Below are 24741 nucleotides of genomic sequence, written 5' to 3' on the forward strand. Positions count from 1 at the left end.
CATCATACACTGGGGCCTGTTGAGGGGTGGAGGGGCTAGGGGAGGGAGAGCATTAGGAGAAACACCTAATGTAGATGATGGATTGATGGGTACAGCAAACCACCGTGGCATGTCTTTATCTATTTAGCAAACCTGCACGTTCTCCACATGTATCCCAGAACTTAAAGTATAATGGGGCGGGGGGTGGGGGGGAAGGCTTAGAATTACCTAGATACAGAGCCTCAGTACAAAATATAAAGAAAAAAGCACTTCATGTTTTAATCCAAGTTTTATGAGGAGCCCAGAATATTTAAGTTTTAAAGAATAAGGCAGTTTTTCCATTGACCAAGATTTCTCTTCAGAGCACAGATAACACTCTAAGTACATAGAGGTCAATTTAGTAAAAATCTGCATGAGTCTGTTACTGGCAGAATATCATTGGTTAAGGTTAGTTTCTAAACTTTATAGTTTTTTTGTATCTCTTCTAGGGAAATAGAGCGTTATATTTTTCTTAGAGACACTGACATTTTAAATTAACTACATATTCCACTAAACATTCCCTGGCCTTGAGAAAATACACTCAGTGAAAAACTGCATGGCAACATTTGAGACCATTTGTGGCCCCATTATTGACTTAAGGATATACCTATGAAATCCACAGGTTAACTTTTCTCCCAGCATTTCATAATACTTAACTTTAGGAGAATTTACTTATATTGACTGTTCGAGTCAACCACCAAGTATAAGAAAAACCTGTAGGAGATGTAGAAGCTCATTTCTGATTATACTACCAACACTACCCTCTCCATGACTGCTACTATTACTAATAACACCATCAAATCCCTAGGCATTAGGGGTGTTCGAGGCATTAGGTTAAGTGTTTTTATATAAGAGGGATGATCCTTGCTCTGAAAATGCTTTCCTTTTTTAGATGGGGGCATTTGAGAAAGTTGTATCTCTTATTCACTCATTCAACAACTTAGAAAAGAGAGCAATTAAGTTTATGGCATTTGTGAGCATTTGGTCATGGGAGGGGTATGACAGGGATGGCCTGGCATGTGTCACCACTTTTAGACAAGTCTAGTAACATATAAAGCATTATAAAAGTACAATTCCTACATAAAAGGTATTGTTTTCCAAGTAATAACAGTAACAATGAATACAAAGTCAAATTCTTCTTGAAAGTATGTTTCTTAGGGAATGTAAAACACAGCAGGAGGAGAGGATGCGTAGAGACTTACAGGGATAGGAAAAGCACGTCCTTGACATAGAGAATCATTTTTACACCTTTGCTTCCATCTCAAATCGTTGTTTTAATGAATTTTAAACAGAATCTGCCTTATTCTGCTACATCTGAAGTATTGATCAAGTTATATTATAGACAGTGATCTATATTTCCACATTTCAGTTACTACTATTACTAGTCTATAATTCACTTCAAATGTAGCAATTATCTAAAATATAATTACATGTTACATTTTGGTTAATCCAAATGTCCGTTTTCTTAATGTTTTGAAAGAGGCCAGCCATGGATGGAGGTGCTGGAAACTATCTGAAGTCTTTTCTCACTAGAGATGTCTCTCTAAGAATTCAGCCTGAGTTCTGACAGGTAGGTTCTCTAAATTCAACTTTTCATTTATTCATCTCACTACAATTATATTCTGTGTAATATGTACACAGTGCTATCATCTGTGTACATATAATACAGTTATGTAGTTAAAACACATAACTATATACATTATAATATGTTTTATTTATTTATTTTTTTGAGACAGAGTTTCATTCTTGTTGTCCAGGCTGGAGTGCAATGGCATGATCTTGGCTCACTACAAACTTGGCCTCCTGGGTTCAAGTGATTCTCCTGCCTCAGCTTCCCAAGTAGCTGGGATTACAGGCATAGGCCACCATGCCTGGCTAATTTTGTATTTTTACTGGAGACAGGGTTTCTCCATGTTGGTCAGCCTGGTCTTGAACTCCTGACCTCAGGTGATGCGCCCGCCTTGGCCTCCCAAAGTGCTGGGATTACAGGTGTGAGCTACTGTGCTCAGCCTTATAATATGTTTTAACAACATAAACATATTAAAATACTCTAACAAAAATAAAAAGAACCTGTATCCCTTGTCAAACACTGAAAAATATATGATGGTCTCTTTTTCATAATTTTGGTGAGTTCTGCTTCTCTTTTCAGTCTTCAGGAGCTGTTTTAATTTACATATTTTTTCCTTTTATACCAAACATGCCACAAACCAGAATTCCATTTTCCATCACTGTTATCCTTCTCGATTTCAAAACTTGTAAACATGATGTATCTTCTGATGTGATTATCATTGCTTGATATATCTGGGGTACTGATTAATTTTAAACAGATGTGAGTCTTTCAATATTTGCATGAAAATATTTGAGGAGAGCTCTCCTATGCCTCTTAAGCCATCTCTCTTTCAGGCATAATATCTGTATTCTTTCAACTGTTTTTCACTAAACATGGTTTCTAGGCCTCTCACCAATACCTGGATTGCATTCTATACTGTCTTTGCAGCTATTAAAATATTTTACCCATAATTGGATATGGAACTGTAAATGTTATGACCAGGCCAGAATAAAGTGGAGCTGTTTTCTTCTTTGATCTGAAAACACAGAACGAGCTTTGGGGATGGCCATATTCAGGCAAGCAGCTAAGAACCAGGGGATTGCTTCAATAGTTACTATGCCAACTCTCCTAAATCCTACACTTATACAATTCATTTCTTTTAACCTGACTTTATGACATAACCTTTATCATTCACTATCCCATCTGAAATAGCTTCATGTCCCCTCAGTCATTCTCTCTACCTGAATTTGGCTTTAGGAAAAACATTTCTATCTGAATCTCTGTCATCGGAAATTTTATTATTTATTCACTGTATACATCTTTATCATCTGTTTGCATAACGAGAATGAACACACTGTAAGATTGCAGCCTTTGTCTTATTTACCCGGGATATTGCCTGGCATATAGTAAGTGTCAATAAATCCTTGTTGGAATGAATGCATTATTCTTTATTAAATTCTATCTTCTTCAATTCTGGAGAAATCATCTGAATGCTAATTCTGTAAATCTATCACCTGATTCTCTAAGACAGTATTTCCTGAAAATTTGCTTCTCTCTTCCTCTTTTCTACATAGCCAAGGTTATCAGTGAGTTCTTGAAGCAGCCACACTAGTGTCTTCAGATGCCTCTTCCTTTTCTTCCTCCCTGAGATAAGTTATCATAATGTTAGAATTTCCTTTTGGAAGTTTTTCCTTAACTCTTGAGTTTTTCTTTCCTGTTGCGGTTCTAATCTAGGTACACGCAGCAAGCACCATTTCTCTCATTTATTTACCACATCCCCAGTGTTTAATGCACTTCCTAGCACACAGCAGGCACTTAATAAACATTTACTTAATGAATGAACATTCCCTATAATTCCTTTATTTTGAGTTACTTGAGCTTAGAGTATATCGCTGACTTCATCTTTGTATACTTGTCTATTATACAAATAGACACTTTCTTACAGTGTTACCATTAATTTTTCTTTACAAAACAGATTATTTTCTTTGAAGTCACAGTTGTATCCAAAACAACAATACCCAATTCAGCTTTTAACTATATTCAGAGGTACTACTCATTGGTGGACAATAAAAGAAATTCATGGATGTAAATAAAAATAGTAAAATATATTTATATATTAATAATACATACAAACCAGCATCACACTTAATAATTTTATAAAAATTATCCTACGTATTCAGTCTTTATTATCAGTGATTCATAGAGAAGTACCTCACTATATGAATATAATCTTAAAAAGAACGTATTAGAGCAGTAGAATGGGGCTTTTTTCATGCTCATCTTTGAGCTGATACTAGAAATGTACTCTCTAAGAGGAATATCTGACATGTATAAAAGGTTTCATACTCAAAATGTATCTCAAATATTTACCTTTGTAGATGTGAGAATTCAGTTGGCTTATAAATTACTTCAATTGTGGGTATCTAAAAACATTTCCTAATTTTAAAAAAAATTAGAGCAAGCAACTAACAGAAAATAAAACTGCTGAATCACAAATCTTGAAAGGAAATCAGCCAACCTATTTATCATCTTGATTTTAGGGAGATATTCAGGACACATGCTCTTGCTTAAAAGACTATGAGACATGGAATGTTAACAATCTTCATTGTCAGGAAACTTCCTAAAATTTCGTCTGAATGCCTCACGCATCACTTTAAGCTCATTTCCTCTCATTGAACAGGAGTACAGCTGGCCAGCATCTTCCATCTGCACTACCCTTCGCCTTCTCCGAACTGGGTTATAGAACACCCTTCTGAAATGGGAGTGGGAGGCCAATTTGAAACAGGAGAGGAAACTCTAAAAACAGTATCTTGTGAGAAACAGAATTTTAAACTTAACTCTGAATGGGGCTGCAGAGTAGGTCAACAAAGGGGGCCAACAAACTGAAGTGCTATCCCTTGAATAATTCAGACTAATTCTCAAACAGTATTATGGGGTCATAAAACACCAAGCCTGGAAATTAAAGATTTTTATGCCTCATCAAAAAGTCTTTGAATGTAACTTCCTGGCATACTGCCAACAAGGGCAGCTCTTTGGGGGAAAACCCTATGCCAAAGGCCAAAGAGGCAGCTGTGTTATTCAGCTCCTGAGAGCTTCCAACTCAACACCCACACAAGCTCAATTATGAACAAATTAAAGGGGTCCAGACTGAACACAGTAATTCTGGTAATTTAAATAAATAGAGAAAAGTCTACAATTAGTAGGAAAAGATTGATTTTCTCCAAAACCCAGGAGTATCCACCCAGTCTCTTAAGTGACACCCTAACCCCTTTGAATTAGCATGACTACATGCAATTATTTAAAAACAAATTTCCTTTTATTTATCATTTTAATCATTTCTGATCTGACTTAAATGTGACCACATGCATGCCAGTAAAAGTATCCACAAAATCCCAAGGCAAAGCAGCCTCAAAAGGGTTATATATACATTATACTTATAATGTATACCCAATTCAGCCTTTACTTATAATGTATACATAGGAATTAATGACACTGAGTAAAATTGTAATCAGAGTTGTACACCTACATTTTAGAGCATATAATGTGTTACCCATCTCAAGAAGTGTTTAATATACACATCTGTAGTTAATCAATAAACATTTTTGCAAGTAAAGAGAAAAATTTAGAGTCATTGAAAAAGAATCAAAGATTTAATATTGGGGAATCTATTAATTAACTCACTTTTATTTCATGAATAGAATAAAGAACAAAATCCACATTATCAGCCAGTAAGGCCCTTAAAATCACTTATTAAAATTAAACATTCATTCTTGATTAAAAAAATAAACGATTTAATCAGAAAACTTTTAGGACGTTAGGACTGCAAAGAAACTTATGTAGCTTGATCAAATGTTTCCATGAGAAACCAATAGCAAACATTATAATTAATGTGTGTGCTCTCTCTCTCTCTCACACACACACACCCCCCACAGTGGAAGCATTCCTATTTCATCTTGAAACTCATTTTGATTAGCTGATTGTACAGTCCATGCAGGAGAATGAGTACATATGAAGAGCCAAAGTAATTTTACAAAGGAAGAAAAATTAGAGGAAGATTATCTTGTAAGTAATCAAAATACGAAGTAATAGCAAGATAATTTAAACGGGGTGATGCTGACATGACATGGACTAATGTATCAACAGAATAGCATGTCTAGAAATCCACACATCTATGTATGTATGGGAATTTACTATTCAATGTGACTGAATTTCAGATTAACAGGGAAAGAACGGACAAGTCAATAAATGTTATTAATAATTTGCTTACTTATGTGAGAAAATTCTTCCATCTCATACCCCATGGATAAAAATATATGATAGATTGCTAAATATTTTTTAAAGCCTCTAAAAGTACCAGAAGGGAATGAGATAAACATATGACCTAAATGTCACAAAAGAAGAAATGATGAAAATATTTGACAATAAGACTGAAACCTTTTTTATAAGAAATATCACAATGAAACTAAAAAGACAAATAATAGGTTGCAAAAAAATGACTTGCATCCCAAGTAACAATATTTTATAAATGGAAGAAGAAAAAATTAACAAATGGTAACATTGGCAAAGGCTATAAATAAACAAATTGCAAAATCTTAAACACAAACAACTCAAAACCCCACCAAAACAACAACAAAAGAACTGTTAATGAAGCCCACATTCCATTAAAAGGGGAAGAGAAAAGTAAAGTATAACTGAAGATTCATGAATGTAACACTGCGCAACTATTATAAATAAACGGTATGTGATGTGGACATGCACATAGATGGGGAAGCAACTGGTGCTTTCTAGGAGCACTTACATTTTAAACTACATTTGTGTCTGGTGACTAGGTAAAAGAGATGTCAATAAGGAGGCTTTATTTTTCTTAATTGGAATTGTCTGTCTTTGAAAATATAACTGAAAATAAGTAAATGGAAGCCGCTCATCTTTAAAATAGCTTAAACAGATGAACAATGACTCATTAATATGCAAGTTAAAATACTAGTTTGGTCTTAGTAGCAAATGCAAAACAAAAACAAGGGTACTGATAGGGCCCATCAGTCTCTGAAGATTCCTACAGACTTTATAAAGTGACAAATAGCCAATATAATTTAATTATGCAACAAATAGAAGGGTGTTTTTTTTTTGTTTATTCTGAAGCATATAAAAATGTTGGTTTCCAGCTCAAAAATAGATAGCATGAATTGTATATTCATCCTAAATAGGATACTTATTAATACGTTTTAAAGAATGTTAAAACATTTTAAAGAATCAAGATCCTGCTAGTATTATTCCTATAAACATAGTCACCTACCTTTTGAGCAAATAAATTAATCTCTTACATTGGCCTAGTGCTATATATGGAAAACGAAACTATATACAATATTCTATTCCCCTAATGAAACAGAAAAGACACTTTCAAATGTTTACCGTTGGGGTATCACCTAAGTGAATTTCACATTGAGAAGGTTAACACATTTGTTAGGCTCCCTGACTGTTCTGGGGAGAAGGGATCAAAATGGTGGTGGAGTGCTGACCCTCAGGGCCTTCTGAAAGACTGTTGGCTTTAACCTTGTACTTCTTGGAAAGGACCACACTTTGATGATTACTCTAAACTTGTTTTTACAGCATGCTACTGAGTATTTCCGCTGCATGGTGCACTTTAGCCAATGCTTTTAGTTGGTACTAGGGCAAATAGCTCATAACCTGACCAATTTTGTAAAATGAATAAATCTTACCATTATTGTTGTCATTTATGGCATATGTATAAAAATGCAAAGAATGACTGCTAACTACATATATTTTGCTAGGACTATTTCAGTTTCGAAGAGAAAACTCAAAATATAGTTTTTGGTAATAAAAATGTTAACAAAATGGCTGGACCCAGTGGCTCACGCCCTGTAATCTCAGCACTTTGGGAGGCCGAGGTGGGTGGATCACTTGAGGTCAGGAGTTTGAGATCACCCTGGCCAATATGGAGAAACCCCCTCTCTACTAAAAATACAAAAAAAAAAAAAAAGTTAGCCAGGTGTGGTGGCAGAGTCCTGTAATCCAAGCTACTCACAAGGCTGAGGCAGGAGAATCGCTTGAACCCGGGAGGCGGAGGTTGCAGTGAGCCGAGATCATACCACTGCACTCCATCCTGGGAGAGAGAGTGAGACTCCATCTCAAAAATAATAATAATAATGATAAAATTCAAATGTACATAAAAATACTGATTCTGGACATGCCTTAGGTTTTATTTTTTGCAGGTTTCATAATATTTTTTCTCTCTTAATTTACAATGGGTGCTGCTTTTTCTTTTTAGAACCATAATAGTGGCTGCTTTAATTAAATGAGACAAACAGAAATATATTTCTCTCCTCAAAAATAAGAGCAGTTTTGATCCATTCATCTTCTTTATAGAGAAACTGGGAAGACAGAACAGGAAATGTTTATCAAGCACTCTATAAAAATGAACTGCTCTTTAAATTATTAGTAATAACGTATGTCACTGTCACAAATTATTCCTTTGGTTTGTCAAAGGTTCACGCTTGAGAAAATACTGTTTCTGACCAGTGTTCAAGACAGCTTCCTTGTTAAGGTTTCTATCTGTCTCTCACTATAGGTGATTACAGCAAATGCATCCCAGTGATTTAGTTAATTTATACAAAACAGAATCAATTTCTCTTGTTTCATCATGATTGAACGTTTTTCTGAACTCCTGTAAATGAATAACAGATAAGCCCTATTTATCAGATTGTTTGGTGGAGCGCGCACTTTTGATTATTCTATTTTCTCATTGTTACTAATGAAATATATAATATGCCTCGAGAAAAAACAATGGCAAAGCTTGGTCTCTAAGCATTCAAGAGGCAATGGATATTTTGCTGAGAATTTATTTTGTACCCATACTTTTCTCTAATAGTGTTCTCTCTAAGAGCCCATGGGAGGGCAGTGATGCTCTAGGGTATATGAGATGTCCCAAGGCTTTCAGAACACAGTTGACAGGGGCCCTTGCTCTGCCCTGGCACCCAACAGTCATCAAGAAGTTCCCCATGGTGCTGAGAACCTCAGTGAGGTTGTTCAGGCATGGACAGAGGGTACCTTGACACCCTCAGTGTGGCAAGCCCAAAAGACCCCCTTTCCCTCCAGTGTCACAGGATTTGGGGATGGACATTTAAAAAGCTGAATTTTCTGCACTGCTGCCATCCCTATCCATCACACATGGATAGGAATAGAAGGATGTGAAGCACTAAGGCAAAGGATGCTTTGAACCACATGATTTTCCCAGGCTCTGCAACAGGTATGCCCGCACTGAGTGGAAATGCCCTGGCAGAAGCAAGGGTGCAAATGCAAAGGCAGACAGATGAGATAAAGATGCCTCTGGAATTCAGATCCTCCAGAAGGAATCATTTTTGTGATCTATAATGGGAGGATAGTTTATAGATCATTTTGTAAAAATAAATCACTTCTCTGTTTCACAAAGTGGGTAATTACAATTAAGTGTGTGAAGAGATAGGAAGGTGAGATGGCCATTATCCTTTCCTCTAGGCTTCTTCAGACCTTGTTCCCTGAGGTTTGAGTTGAAGAAACAAAACCAGGACATTTGGGAAGATAAATGGGCTAAGGCTGGAGAGCTGACCTGGATGTCACCTCACCCGTGCTTACCAAGGTCCATGCTCTTCGAGGCTTTCAAATTAATTGATTCAGGCTGCCTGGCCGGTGTCACAGATCTGAAGTTGATGTGCTGATCTGGAAAATATACTGCTGAATCCACTCCAGAGCTGTGGAAAGAAGCCATATGTTGTATTTAGGTTTAGAATAAAATCTTTTTAAAAATGAGGAAGCAGTTCTCATTTTGAACACAGCCACTCATCACTCTGTGCAACTCCCAAACACATATTTTAAACTAATTCCTAAATCTCAGGTTTCTTTTATGAGATGTAGCAACTCTGTTTTCATGTATTTTACCATAGTGTACAATTTAAATAAAATATTCTCTGGGTAATATCGTGTTTACTCTTCACTGATTTCTGCTAATTGGGATCCTGCTGTACACTATATAACTTTAAGTGGATAAAGAAGGCCTGGAAAACACTAGCACTTCAAGAGATGTCATCAGATATTAGCAGAGTCCAAAAGCAGGTTAAGGGATTTCTGTGGGCTAAGCTATGTCTATTTTAAAAAACAAGTGAAAAGGTTGTATCCTTTAGAGAAAACTATCCTGTTGAATGACTGGTGCCTGTAGGAATTTGGTTTTCTACTTTATTTAAGTCTTCTTTCTAAAACTAATGTTAACACTGAGCAGATAGTCTGCACATCAAAAGTGCAAAAAGGAAATAATAGGAAAAGCACAGCTGACAATTTAGACACAAGATACATCAAATGCCCATTATAGTTTTCTTAGTACTTGTAGGCAATCTCAAATAACTTTCTTTCTGCAGAATATTCTACTTATTTCATTTGACCATACAGGGTATTATGTAAGAGAATTACAGACAATGACTTATTTATTGTTCTATAAATAAATTATATTTATATAATTTTAATAAACTAAATTATAGCCATTTTCTCCCCGCGGCACCCTCATCTGTTTAGAAAGTAAATATGGTAGCCCATCTCATCATAATTGCTATCCTAATCTCAGATATAGTGAAAATCCGAATCATGTATCCTCACAAAATCTGAAAGTATTGAGTTTTTCAAATGGTTGGAGTTTGATACTATACACAACAAAACAATAGCAAAAATAACTGATTTGAATAAGGATCCTTCTAAAATGTACAGGAGAATCTGAAACTGAAATACCAAAATAAGTTTAATCTTTTCTTGAAACTCATCATCCCTCCATATTCAATATTGCTTTTGAGAAATATTAAAATTAGTATGCAACAATAATAGTATGGCTAAATGAATAAATGAACCTCCATTTTCATAATGCAGTGGGTAGATTAAGGAAGTACTTGTTTAGCCAGGTGTGGTGGCATGCACCTGTAGTCCCAGTTACTTGGGAGGCTGAGGCTGGAGGATCACTTGAGTCTAGGAGATTGAGGCTCCAGTGAGCTAAGATCGCACCTCTTCCCTCCAGCCTGGGTGAAAGAGGTAGACCTCATCTCCCCTACCCTCCTCCAAAAAGGAAGTACCCGTGACACCAGCACAGCCCTGTGCTCAAGAGCCTGGCTCCAGTACTTACTAGCTGTGTCAATTAAGAGACTGGCTCTGGTACTTACTAGCTGTGTCAACTAAGAGACTTACTGGACCTCTCTGGGCTTCAATTTCCTTATGTATAAAATGAGTAAAATTACACTCTCCACCTCATAGGGTTGTTGAGAGAACAGAATGAGGGAAGATTTGTAAAGTAAGGACATTAGTGTCTGGTACAGAGCATTTTGTATAGAAGCAGATAAATTAGGTAAGTTAACAAATAAGCAGATCAATAAATTGACCTACTTTTGCTTCGCAAAACACTATAAGTTTCTGAGTTTTTCCCATTACCTGTGTTTTTTACAGTTTCTCTGACGTCTCTGTTTTTGTCAGACCCTCAGTAAGTCTGTGACTAGGAGCCCTTTTCTCTATTTAGAAGGGTGATGTGAGAGCTTGATCAACCTGAGCTATTAACAATCCTTTTCTTTATTTTTGTAGGTTAGTGTGGTCTTTGAATGAGGGCCTAAGGCACTCGCCAATGAAAAGATTTCACATGTTTTCATAAAAATTTCTCAAGAAGTTAAACCCTCTCTTTAGAGTTATGTAGCTTTTTTTCTATTTCTTTCCTGGTGTCTGGGTACATTCTCAATACACGAAACCATTGATATATAAAGTATATTAGATATGGTATCTAGTAATGACAAAATATGTCAATTGTGAACAAAAATCCTGGACCTACTTAGTGTTACTGACACTAGCCTGGCCTAATAGCAACACTTTCATTTTTTCAGCCCATTTTAAAGAAGAATTCTGAGACACTACTGCACACATGAGCTCTCCCCTGAGTCTTGGAGTTTGGAAGCACTTGCCTTTAAATGTGTGATTCGACCTTTATTTGCACTTAAGTTTTCCATCCTTTGATCTGTTGTGATGATGTAGGTTTAGTGTCAGAAAGACTCATGGCCTTCATAGAATCAAAAAGTTTAAGAGCTGAAAGGGATTAAAGGTCACCTCATCTCTTAGATAAGACCCTGTGGCTCAAAGAGGAGGATTGGCGTTCCAAGGTCACACAGCTGGCCAGGGGCAAAGCTGGGACCAGAGCCACAAGCTCTGGCTGAAATGGTGGCCAGGCTGGGACACAGGTTGTTGCTGATCGCGAACCAGCAGAAGTTAAGCCTTTCACTTTTAGTGAAGACTTGCTCATCTTTTATTATGTGGCTTACATTTCAGGTTTGTTTTTTGTTTCAATAGAGTGGTGTACATCATGCAATAATAGAAAACTAAATCCTTAATCAAAGCAGTGAAAGCCTCCAGGGAAGAGGTGTAGGACCCTCATTAAAACATAGATCAGACTGCATTTAAAGTGCTCTGCTCAAGGCAGACTGAGAATCTACCCAACTGAACAATGTGTTGGTGAACCTGACTCATTGTCTTAGATTATCCTCTCAAGCCTGGCATTAATTCACAAATTAGGAATAAGAGCTCACATTTTCCCAGACTCCTAGGTAGCAACAATCCCAATCCCCATTTAAAAAGTAAGGTGGCAATGACCCTCAATGCAGTAACATCAAGCTAGGATCTATCTAATAAAGTGAATTTTTATACAAACGTTGGCATATAATCAAGAACGATCAAAGAAATAAAAGGCTGCACTATACATATGAAGGTAACAAATGCTCTTATGTACACATCTGATCGTGTCCTTTAAATTGATCATAATGAGATATCTACATATCAATCTATATACATACACATATCTGTTACCATCATTTTGACTGTGACCAAGTGTACACTTTGAAAACCTTTCATAAAAGGGCCCCCTTTGCTGCGGTACAAAACGGAAATAAGGCAAAATAAGGCTGATATCAGATTGACGGATATTAAGGAGGTAAGTGAGTATAATATAAGTCATCATGGGATTAGAGCCAATGTGGGCATATAGAGCACTGGAATAATGAGGGAGAGCAGTATTGAGTTTGTTCATGTGAAAATATTTCAGACATGTAAGTTACACTAGTAAAATGGTTTGTAACTTTATGATACATATCTCAAGTGTTTGGATTGAGAGGGTGACATGACGATTATAAAATGCGACATTTTATTTTTGAAGGGAGTTAGCCTGTGCTCATGGCTGAGTGGGCTGCAGTGAAGGTTGTGGGAAGCTGCAAGTTGACAGCAGGCCAAAGACGTGTCTTAGATAAAGGCCGTGTTTTCAGCATGAACAACCAGGGAATCTACCGAATAGAAATGATACTCAACGTCAAATTATGCTGCCTAATGAATAAGTAAGGGTAGCATGAAGCATATGCCAGTGTCTTGACTATGGTGACAAACCAGGAATGTAAAAGATGTATAAGAGTCAGCAATGAATGTTCAAGAACTGTCTGAGATGAAAAGGTGAGGGATGAAGTCTTTGAGAGGCATGACAAAAACCATGATGTCTGAAGTCTCAGGTGTCCACAGATGGGCTTCAACAATTGGCTACTACGAGTGACAGTAGATTCAGGTATGTACGTGAAGAAACAGACAGAGAGAGACAAAGAGAGAAAGAGAATATGAACATGTGGGGAATAGCCCAGTGTTGTCTAAACTGTTAATAATATTCAATATATTCTGTCTGCTGCTTATTTAGCTTCAACTCTGCCTGAGATCCCACAGTAAGTTTATTTCCTTTATATTTATTACTTAGACCCACATATTATAAACTTTTCTGTAATAATCATTGCATAATAGTAAAAATAGGTTCAGCAATTTCCCAATTTCATTTTGTACAGGCATTAAGTTTGATCAAATTTGTTTTTCATTCCTCATGCCATAGATAGCCTCACCCCTCAAACACCCTTTTTTCCTTTGAGCGGGCTTTTACTTTTTTTTTTTTTTTTTGAAAGGCAGAAGGCAGGAGAGCCTTTCTTGCTCAATCCTCCTGGCTCCCTTCCAGTCCTTCCTCCATCCCAAGTTTCACACATCCAACTCCTGCTGCTGCTGGTCACCTAGGCAACGCAGCAGATTGCAGGATGGTGCAGGTCACACGATCCTAGGAGGGGAGTTTCAAGGCTTAAGACTTGTTCTTTCTATTTTAAAAATATCTCTGTCCTTTCTTCTCCACCCATGCTCCTGATCCCTCCATCCAGGCCCCACTCTTCTCTTGCTAGTCCCAAGTCTGAGCGGCCTCCTTGTCTATGGTGGCTTCTGCCATTCCCTCCATCCTCCATTACTGAAACTGCTCTGCCTGATACTGTCATCTCCAGGCTCAAAGTGCTTCAATGCTTCTCCACTACTCTCTGGAGAGGCATGGCACCTATGGAGCAGGGCAGACGATGCCAGTCCCATTGAGTCTTCCCTGAGATACCACAAGTTTTAGCCACACTGAACACACTCTGCATTCTTCTCTCCCATCATCTGGTTTCCTTAACTTAAATTGCCCTTCCCACCACTTCTTTGTCTAGATAGCTTTGTTCTATTTTCCAAGAAACTGCTCAAACACTACTCTCCTGTGAAAACTTACCTGACAACTCCAGACAAAGTTAGCAGCTTCTTCCTCTAGGCTCCCATTGCATTTTGCATCTAATGCTTAGGGGCTGCATCCTAATTATCTGTGTGTCTGTCTCTTTAAGAGGACACTGCATTGCTTGCAGGCAGGGATGCTTTCCAATCCATTTGATTTCTTTCTATAGTGTCTGGCTCAGAGCTCCAGAAATACTTTTGAATGAATGAGTAAGTGAATGAATGACTTAATAACCAAATACTGCAGAGTGGAAAAGAAGAATGAAGTCTAAGACAATGTCATACTTTCAACTGAAAGGAGATTACTGTTGATGATTAAGAGAGCAGTTCTAATAAAGAAGTGAGAACAGAGGCCTAAAACACAGGCTAGGAAGGAAGAGTGAAAAGAAGATGGAAGCTACTAGTTCATACCATGTAGTGAAGATTTACAGCAGTGAGGACCAATATAAACTTTTTTCTTTCCCCAATTCACAAAGGAATGGCTTTGCAGAAAAGGGAAGGAAGGAAATCCATGGAGACTTTGAAGCCAAAAAGGCAGTTGCTAAATCCCAATTGATCTCTGAACCAGCTCTCTCCCTTGAAGGTTTCTCACCTGAGTGCTTCTCTCTAGTCTCCCCTGCACAGATGCTCAGTACCTCTGACTGCAATTGACCTAAAAGGTATCCAAAGAATCTCTGGCTTCCAGGGGATATCAACCCTCTTCCATTCACCCAATCCATGTTATACACACAAAAAAACCCCCAGGTTTCATTATGTGTATTACCTGCTAAAACCCTACGATAAGATTTACTATCTACCGAATGAAGTCTGTATACCTTATTCTTGCACTCTGGGCTTTATCATCTGGCTGATCAGCCCCAAGTTGTGCAAATCAATTTACTCTCTCATCTCCATGCTGTTTCTTCTGCTGCCCTTCCTTCCCAAAATGCCCTTTCTTCCTGGGCTCATCTCATGTCCACCTGCTATTAATGAGTTAGGGTTCAGCTTAAATGACACTTTTACCATAGCATTTTCTCTGATTCCTTTATCTGGAGGCATTCTCCTTGGCCTCAGATGCCCAGAGCATTTTATCTACACCTTCTGGTAAGTATCACTTGGAACCCTTGTGTTCCAGTTGTCCCATGAGTCTACCTGTCAGCCTACCAGCTTCCTGAAGACAGGGTTTATATCTGATTCAGCTTTGCACCATCCCAATCATTTTGCACATATATACAGAATAAACAGTAAGGTAGAACAAATGAAATTATGTTTTAAATGGCTTTTCTTAATGCCAACAAAATGTCATTTTCAATTCAGAATTGAGCAGGCAATGGAAATGAATGGACAAAATTAAATAGGTCCACATTTTCTTTCATGAAACCCCTAGAGATACTGATCTAGAACATTATTGTGATTATCAATCTAGTTCACGAAACTGTAGTTAGCAAGATAACTGACTTCAAAAGTATAGGAATCAGAGATAGCTAAATATAGGTGAGCTTCCACCTAATAGAATTAGCTATACTCTTGGCATGCTGCTTTATTTTTAGCAGACTGTATTAAAAAACATAATAGGAATGACACTAGCATTGCTGAAAGAAAAATGAAGAAATTTCACAGGATTATCATGGGACACAGAATGGAATAAAACACACAGTTTCTAACAGCCATAATAAATACAGAAAATAGCAAAGGGACAATGTAATGATTTTTAAAACTCATCAGAAACAAAATCTATGAATTCCCCTAGTCAAATAGTATACATGCTTAGTAAATCTCTCTCATGCTTATGTGATTCTGAAAATTATTGATATTTTTTTTAGTTTCTATTACAGAATGGATATAATATTGGGTACCCTCTTCAATATTTTAGATTATATATGGTGTTGCTTTAATTTTTACATTCCATTAACTTTCTTGGAACATCTATTTTTAAAATACCTTTAGGGTTTGCCAATTACTAATAAAAACCCGTAAGCTTCCCATTTTCTCAGTTTTGTTTGATACCTTCCCATGTCACTTTTCTTTGAGCTCCATGGCTCTAGTTTTTAAATTTGTAAAAGAAAGTTCAACCATTCTCTTAAATGTTTTAATAATTTAAGGTGAATCTTAACAAATACCAGAAAGCAAAATATGCCCAATCTAAGCTATTAGCTACGAGAAACTTTCACTGAAGCTTTCACTAGAAAGGAATTATAGATACTATAAGATTTCCATTCCAGAAAGAAATAGAGTTAAAATAAGTTTCCTGAATAAGGTTGCTGTGTTCTCCCAGAAAAACAATAACGAGGAACATTTACGATATATCATTTTATCAATACCTGTGACTGTAATCTTCAAGGCCCAATTCCAGAGCAGAATGTGGTGTTGGAGAAGGTGGAACTTCACTCTCGGTCCATCTGTCATTGGGCAGCAGTAGGTCTATAAACAAAGAACAAATGAAGCTGTATAAAGTGGAAGCAGAATCATTCGATGCCTGGTTTGGTTTCAGTATCTCTCTCAGACACAGTTTTAGCCAACACATAAACCAGCCCTGAAATAAATAAGTCCTCACACAGAACTGAAGGATCCTTATGAGAATGAATACCTCTTGTGTGAGGAAATCTAAGCCTTCTAATATGTTTTTACACTGGTGACCTGCAGGCAACCCCTAGCAAACCCACTCCATGCATCTTGACTACCTTTTCCCACCAACAAAAGGCTGACACATACTCATTACCTGTGATCTGTGGAAGATTAACAAAGTCATCTGTTTTATGCCTTAACAGTTTTGTAAATAAGACTCGATACTGAATACTGTGAATTATATGGTGATTAAAGCATTTGCTTCAGTAGCAAAAACTTCTTTTAAAAAATCATGAGATATAGTATATCTGTTCACCATCTAGACATAGTGGAGGTAAACACACACACACATGCCCTCTTTTTTTCTGTCTGTGCCATAATGGCAACACTTGAGTTTAAGGCCTTATAAGGAAAAGACAGGGGTCTAAATCCTGGTTTTCCCACCTACTAAAAATGTATACTTTTCCAGGCTGTTCTGTACTAGAAAAATAGATATGTACCTCTAATATCACCACAACTAATAACAAGGTTGTTGAGATCTTACTGTATAGCAGATATTATATTAAGCCTTGTACATTATTTCATTGAATGCTCATAATTACTAACCATATTCCCTAGTGTATGAAAAGCATTATAGAACATCCTGGTTAAGTATATGGTTTTTGGAGCAAGACTGCCATGTTTCCAACCCTACTGCTGTGTGAACTTGGCAAATTACTCAACTTCTCCAAGCCTCAATTTTTAAAACCATAAAGAGGCAACAAGAATACCTTTACTGGAGGAATATGAGAATTAAATTATATTTAAGCAGTGATTTGTAAATGCAAACTGTTAAGTAAACATAGGATTTTCATTCCATAGATTGTAAGTTCTACTTGTATCTATTATAGTGATATAGTTGGTAAGATGTGTACTTGATTTGTCCCTGAGACAGAATAAGAGACAGATCTCTCTATCCTTGAGAACTGCTGTTGGTGACAAATCCTGCTTTGGTTTGTCCACGTGCTGGATATGATGGTTAATTTTATATGTCAACTTGACTGGGCCACAGAGTACCTAGATATTATTCTGGGAGTTTCTGTGAGGGTGTTTTTAAACAAGATTCACATTTAAATAAGTAGACTGCCCTCTCTAATGGGGTGGGTCTTGTCTAATCACTTGAAGGCGTGAATAGAACAAAAAGACTGCCTCTTTCCTGAATAAGAGAGAATTCCTCCTGCCAGAGTGACTGTGACATGGGACATTGGACTTTTTCTGTCTTCAGACCCAAACGGAAACATCGGTGCTTCCTGAGTCTCAAGCCCATTTGCCCTCAGACTGAAACCACACCATCAGCTTTTTTGGTTTTCAGGCCTTCAGACTCAAACTGCACCATCAACTCTTCTGCAACCCCAGCTTGCTGACTCACCCTGCAGATCCTGGGATGTGCCTATTTTCAAGGTCATGTGAGCCAATTCCTTATCATAAATCAGTTTACACACACACACACACACACACACACACACACACACATTTGCTTCTGTTTCTCTGAGGAACCCTGATAAATACACAAGGCAAGGACTTGTTCCAAGCTCTGCCCCAGGCACTAGACTGATGTGGAGGTAATTGTAGTACTGCTGACATGGCCCTGGGAATGAAACTTGAAGCAAATCTGCTAAGTAGGTGACTAGGGGTAAAGTAGCACAAAGGCAGCCTGTACTGTGTCCCTGCACCACCTCCAACCCTAGGGGTGGCAGCAGTCAGGCATTCAAGACTTGCTAAGAGAAACAGAGCAGAAGGACTGTAATGTAAATTGGGAACAATGGACATCCTAGGACAACTTCCTTTCTGCTGGCTCTCATCTTCTATCCTCAACCTCTCAGTCCATCTTCCACAGTGGTGGTGAACATATTTGTGATCATGTAACTTGTTGCTCAAAACCACTTCAGCTGCACACGTTGCTTGTGGAATAAAGGTCTATGATCCCGGCAAACAACTTCATCCCCCACTACACGTTAGTTTACCATTCCCTGACCACACCCCTGTGTGCTCCTGCTTCAGTATTTTTGCTTATGTAATTGCAAAACCTACTCTACCTGTCAAAGTCCTACCCTTCTTCCAAGGTCCACCTCAGATATCACTTTTACTATGAAGCCTTTGCTGTTGCCAAGGATCTGTCACTTTTATAACAGTGGCCAAGAAGACCAGTGCCCCCTCTATCTGTGCTCTTCCTCTCTTTCTGGGCATACAGCTGGACACCACTGCTTGGGCCTCTTTGTCCCTAGACTAGTTCTTGCAAATGGAATGTGAACTGCTATGATAAACGTCATTCCCAGTCTCAGTGGTTATGAGAGGGTGCACCTTCCTCACTCTCTCTTCCTTTCCCCTACTATATCACCTGAAAGCCAGGTGACGAGGTGCCCAGCCACCCGGGGAAGAAGCCTAGGTCCTGTAATGACTGCATGGAACACAGCTGCCAAACCTCATTGTGCAGTGATAGGACCAGGAAATAGACTTTCACTGTCCATATCTATCCAGTGACACTTTAGGTTTATCTATTAATTAATATTAGGTAAAGTAATTCTTGGATAGCATATATCAAATGCCATTTCTGCAATGAACTATGTATGTATGTATTGTTCTATCAAGCTATTATTTATTTATCTACATCTATTTCTTTTACTAGACTGTAGATAACTTTCCCCTCATGTTCCTCTTTCTCGTTTTCCATGTCTTCTACAGCCTCTTCTCTGGTTAGTTTTATTATAATCATTAAATTTAATTTTTATTACACACATGTGAATGATTTATGGTTCTTTATGTGTTTATGTGTTTTTATGTGTATGTGTGTGTGTTTTTAAGTGGTGATCAGTGCAAAGGTAAGTATCTTGTTTGTTGAGGTAAGTATCTTATTTGTTGACTCTATCCTTGTTACTTTTTTTTTTTGAGACAGAATCTCGCTCTGTCTCCCAGGCTGGAGTGCAGTGGCACCATCTCAGCTCACTGCAAGCTCCGCCTCCCGGGTTCACGCCATTCTCCTGCTTCAGCCTCCCGAGTAGCTGGGACTACAGGCGCCTGCCACCATGCTCAGTTAATTTTTCGTATTTTAAGTAGAGAAGGGGTTTCACTGTGTTAGCCAGGATGGTCTTGATCGCCTGATCTCGTGATCCACCAGCCTTGGCCTCCCAAAGTGCTGGGATTACAGGCGTGAGCCACCGCGCCCCGCCCCTTGTTACATTTTCTTAAACAACATATTCGGATGCTGTAAGGAATTTTTATTTTCCTCTGGGCCCAAACACCTTTTTAAAGCCCTTGTTTCAGTGTATAAGTCTGGAATTCTTATCTCCTATAATAATATTTCTGGATTTCTTTGAGTGTATGAGGTACAGTCTTCTTAACGGTCATTTCATATATATCTATGTCTGTAAATATTGACACGGCACCCCCTGCAGTCATTACTTCATTGATGGCCAAATGGCTCTTCTTTTTCATTATCATCTTTTGTTGTTATCTGTGTTGTGGGATCTATCCCACCAAGACCATATCAGAAAAGAATTTGTAAAAGAGATTGTAACTTTAGACAAAAGGTCAGCAAGCTATAGCCCTGGTCCAAAACCACCTTGCCACCTGCCTTTGCAAATAAAGTTTTACTGAACAGCCATGCCTATTTGTTTATGTATTGTCTATGAGTGCTTCTGCTCTACAATGGCAGAATTGAGTGGTGATACAGACCTACAGTCCAAAACCTGAAATATTTACTTTCTTGCACTTCAAAGACAAAGTTTTTTGACTCCTGCTTCCGACTGTTCTTAAGGACAATAATACTATTGCATTCGCCTTTCCATTCCTGATAGTGTATTCTGCACAATGGAGGTATCCAATAAACATTAGCCAAATTGAAACGTATAATTCAATCTTGGATAGTCATTCCAGACATAGTGCTTTACATGCTACAGAGGGGTAGATACTTGCTGGTCCCCAGGAGGATACACATTAGAAATAATTCTACTACGATGTGTCTCAGAGGACCCCAGGGAATATGGATCCAGTGAGACAGGTCACAGAACCACAACATTTGATTTGAGATGGAGATAAAAGGCCTAACTCAGTGGGTGGTGCTGAGCAGACTTGGGGGCAGTGGGTGCCTAAGACAGGATGCACTTGAGCTGAAAGAGGAGAAGCAGGAGAAGAGCTATATGGGGGAGACAAGTGCAGTGAAATGAGAGGTAATGCTAACCAGAGGCAAACTGCATGAGGCGATTCCACGGCCTAGGGTAAGATCTGGCAGCAAGATTCCTCAGAAAATACAGTGTTGGTGTATTTCATTACCATTCAAATGCTTAATAGGATTTTATAGTAAACCCTTGGGACACAACCTCCATCCCTATTACCATCTTGAAGCACCACACTTATTTCACTATAGGCATTGCTAGCAGTTCTTCAGTATAAATGTGAATTTTCTGGTGCTATGATTTCTACAAACATTAGTTCTAAAAATGCCTTTTTCTGTGTAACAGCTTGGCAGGAATAAAAAATAAAATAAAATAACCAAGAACTGTGGGTGGTATGTATTATTACTACAAAAATAAATGGAACACAGAATATCAACACTGGATTTTTAAATATACACAGGAAAGAAAAAAGGAAAGAAAAAAAAAGTCAATGTTTTGGCTGTAACAGCTCCTCTCCTCACTAGACATTACACTTTGTCAAGTTAATCTTGCTTTTCTAAAGAAGATACTTGAAAAAATTGGTAATGGCAGTCAACACTCAGGTTTTATAAGCCTTAGTGGCCTGTTACCATCTGACATGGATCTGAAACTCAGGAACTCCCAATAGTCCCTTAAATATAAAATGTCATTAATATTAAAAAGAGGTGATGGCCATGCTCTTTTATAGCATCATGTTTATAAATTCTGCTATAATTTTTTGGTCTCTAAATCAATAGGCTTACATAAAAAGTAAGAAAATTCCATCTACTGGCCTCTAACAATGAAAATGTAATGAGTCTGCATTTTGATAGGCCTAAATCTTATAATCTAGCATTGTTGCACAGATCCACAAAGAAAATATAAGAATAGATGTTCTCTACTTTTGAAAAAGTAATGTTTAATGGAGTCACTTCTTAAAATAAATACATTTGTTATGCTAAGTTGGAAAACTGAGGTGAGGAAGAAAGAGAAACAGGAAACTTGCAGATAGTTAATTCATATTTTTTTTTTCACTGATGTAAAAATTGTTCTAACTAAATCTATGTCCTGGGAAGAAAAGAACAGACAAAATCTCCCAGTGGTTGTCTGGGGCCACTTGGGCCCAAAGGACTCTATTTGTACCAAAGATATACAAAGCCTGAACATTCTATTGAAGTTCCAAATGAAATTATTACTGTATTGTATTTTCAGCAAGTGCATGGAATGGATTTTCTTATTTATTTATTTTTTTCTGGATGTATCCTTACACATTAACTACTTCTATGGTTTTATTAGTTTAGCCTTTGCTATTCTTTGCAGAGATATTATTTCATTTACTTAAGTATCTCAATGTCTTCTGAAAATACATCGTGTGTCACTTAATGAGGATATATTCTGAGAAAAGCACTGTTAGGCAATTTTGTCCTTGCATCAACATCATAGTGTACTTACTTAAACCTAGAAGGATTAGCCTACTTACTCTCGTAAGCTCTATGGTATAGCTATTGCTCCTGGGCTACAATCCTGTACAGCATTTACTGAATATTGTAGGCAATTACAGCACAATGGTATTTGTGTATCTAAACAGAAAAGTTACAGTGAAAACACAGTATAAAAGATAAAAAATGGTACACCTGCATAGGATACTTACCATGAATGGAGCCTGCAGGACTGGAAGTTGCTCTGGGTGAGTCAGTGAGTGAGGATGTACTAGTAAATCTGAAGGCCTAGAACACTACTGTACGCTACTGTAGACATTATAGACACAATGCACTTAGGTTACACTACATTTCTAAAAAATATTTTCTTTCTTCAATAATTTCCATAACTTTGTTACTTTATAATTTTGAATTTAACTTTTTGAATATTATGTAACAACAGCTTAAAACACAAACACATTGTACAGCTGTAGAAACATATTTTTTCTTTATACCTTTATCCTATAAGCTTTTTCTATTATACTTTTTTTAACCTTTTAAACTTTTTTGGTAAAAACTGAGACACAAACACACATTAGCCTAGGCCTGGATAGGGTTAGGATTATCAATATCACTGTCTTCCACCTTCACATCTTATCCCACTGGAAGGTCTTCAGGGGCAATAACAGGCACAGAGCTGTCATTTCCTATGATAACAACGCCTTCTTCTGGATACCTCCTAAAGGAACTGCCTGTGGCTGTTTACAGTTACTTTTTTAAAAAAAATAAGTAGAAGTGTACTCTAAAATGATGATAAAAAGTATACTATAACATTAGGAATTTTTCAGCTCCATTATAATCTTACGGGACCACCATGATATATGTGGTCTCTTGTAGACCAAAATGTCATTATGTGGCACATAACTGTATTTTACAGATACTAAAAATGAAACAAAAGGTACTTACTGTTCATTTAGATGTCATTGGTGTAACTAGGAATTAAACTCTAGACTTAGATAGACACTAGGCCACATGTTACTAGAGAATTAAATGCCAATTAAGTTATATAAAGTCTAGATATTTTAATACAGATGTCCACATTCGTGATCATAAGGTAGAAATAAGGCTGTTTTATTTTGCAGACAACTTGCCATTGCTCTCCCAGGCTCTTTTGCTATTGCAATTTAAGATTTCAGAAGGCAATCTTGTTCTGTCAAGAAAACTTTTAATTTCTTTCTTTTTTTTTTTGCGACGGAGTCTCCTTGCTCTGTTGCCCAGGCTGGAGTGCAGTGGCATGATCTTGGCTCACTGCAAGCTCCGCCTCCCAGGTTCACACCATTCTCCTGCCTCAGCCTCCCGGGTAGCTGGGACTACAGGTGCCCGCCACTATAATTTTTTTTTGATGAGAAAAGACAAAATATTGAGTATTTTTTAATCTGTATGCTAAGTAAAGTCAGCTTCTTCTTTTTTTTCCCCCCCGAGCAGCTGGGATTACACGCATGTGCCATCACAACTGGCTAATTTTATACATATATACACACACACACACACATTTTTTTTTTTTTTTTTTTTAGTAGAGACAGGGTTTTGCCATGTTGGCCTTGAACTCCCGACCTTAGGTGATCTGCCCACCTCGGCCTCCAAAAGTGCTGGGATTACAGGCGTGAGCCACCGTGCCCGGTCTAAAGTCAGCTTCTAATGGGCATTCTCAGTAGGTGAAAGGACTCCAATAGTTTCAAGAGACCAGTAACCAATGTAAGTCAGACACATGCTGTGGTTTGGAAGAGAAACTGAAGACAGGGAGACAAGGATTGAATCCAGACTCTGCATGTATCAAATGTGCATTCTTGAGTAAATTATTCCCTCTCTCTGACTTTCTAGATCTTTATTTCTAAAATGAAGATAATATTACCCACTTTGAGTCTGCAAGCAAATTGCTCAACACAGTATCTAACAGACAGCAAACACTTAATAAAGGGTAGCAGCTGTTGCTACTACTCTTGCTAAAATGGAGGAATTCCAAGGAATAAACAACATCCCATTCTAATGAGACAATTTAATTCTAGAGCCACCTCAGATTTATAAGTATGTTATGATGGAGTAATTTCACAGCTTGGAACTTGTTTCCACATAGTTAAATTATGATAACATCTTAAGTGTTCAAAATATAGGAATTGATTACATGATATATGGTACTTACGTCAAAAGACACTATGCAACTACTGAATATGATATTGTAGAAGAATATTCAATGACTAAGAGGCATATAATGTGCTAATTTTAAAAAACAATTTCCTAAACATTACATACATTTCATTATTTCATTTTTTGTATAAATATTTTCATTAAAGAGTCCTGAAATATATGCATAAAATGTTATTGATTAGGATCTTTGATAGAAGTACGAGTAAAATTAAATTTTCTTTTTATTTCT

At 37.4% G+C, this 24741-nt stretch overlaps 1 protein-coding gene across 4 annotated transcripts in view; it reads right to left on the bottom strand.

The window, feature by feature from the left end:
* The window catches only part of PARD3B (par-3 family cell polarity regulator beta), a 1103389-nt gene that overhangs the window by 427369 nt on the left and 651279 nt on the right, over window positions 1–24741 (bottom strand). For all 4 annotated transcript variants that reach the window (XM_011949894.1, XM_011949895.1, XM_011949896.1 and 1 more), the window contains 2 exons: window positions 16477–16576; window positions 9197–9312 (listed from right to left, as the gene is read on the bottom strand). In XM_011949894.1, coding sequence (XP_011805284.1) covers window positions 9197–9312; window positions 16477–16576 — 216 coding nt within the window. The remainder of the gene's footprint in view (window positions 1–9196; window positions 9313–16476; window positions 16577–24741) is intronic.

The sequence above is a fragment of the Colobus angolensis genome, unplaced genomic scaffold (genome assembly GCF_000951035.1).
Source record: "Colobus angolensis palliatus isolate OR3802 unplaced genomic scaffold, Cang.pa_1.0 Scaffold30, whole genome shotgun sequence".
Taxonomy (NCBI): Eukaryota; Metazoa; Chordata; class Mammalia; order Primates; family Cercopithecidae; genus Colobus; species Colobus angolensis.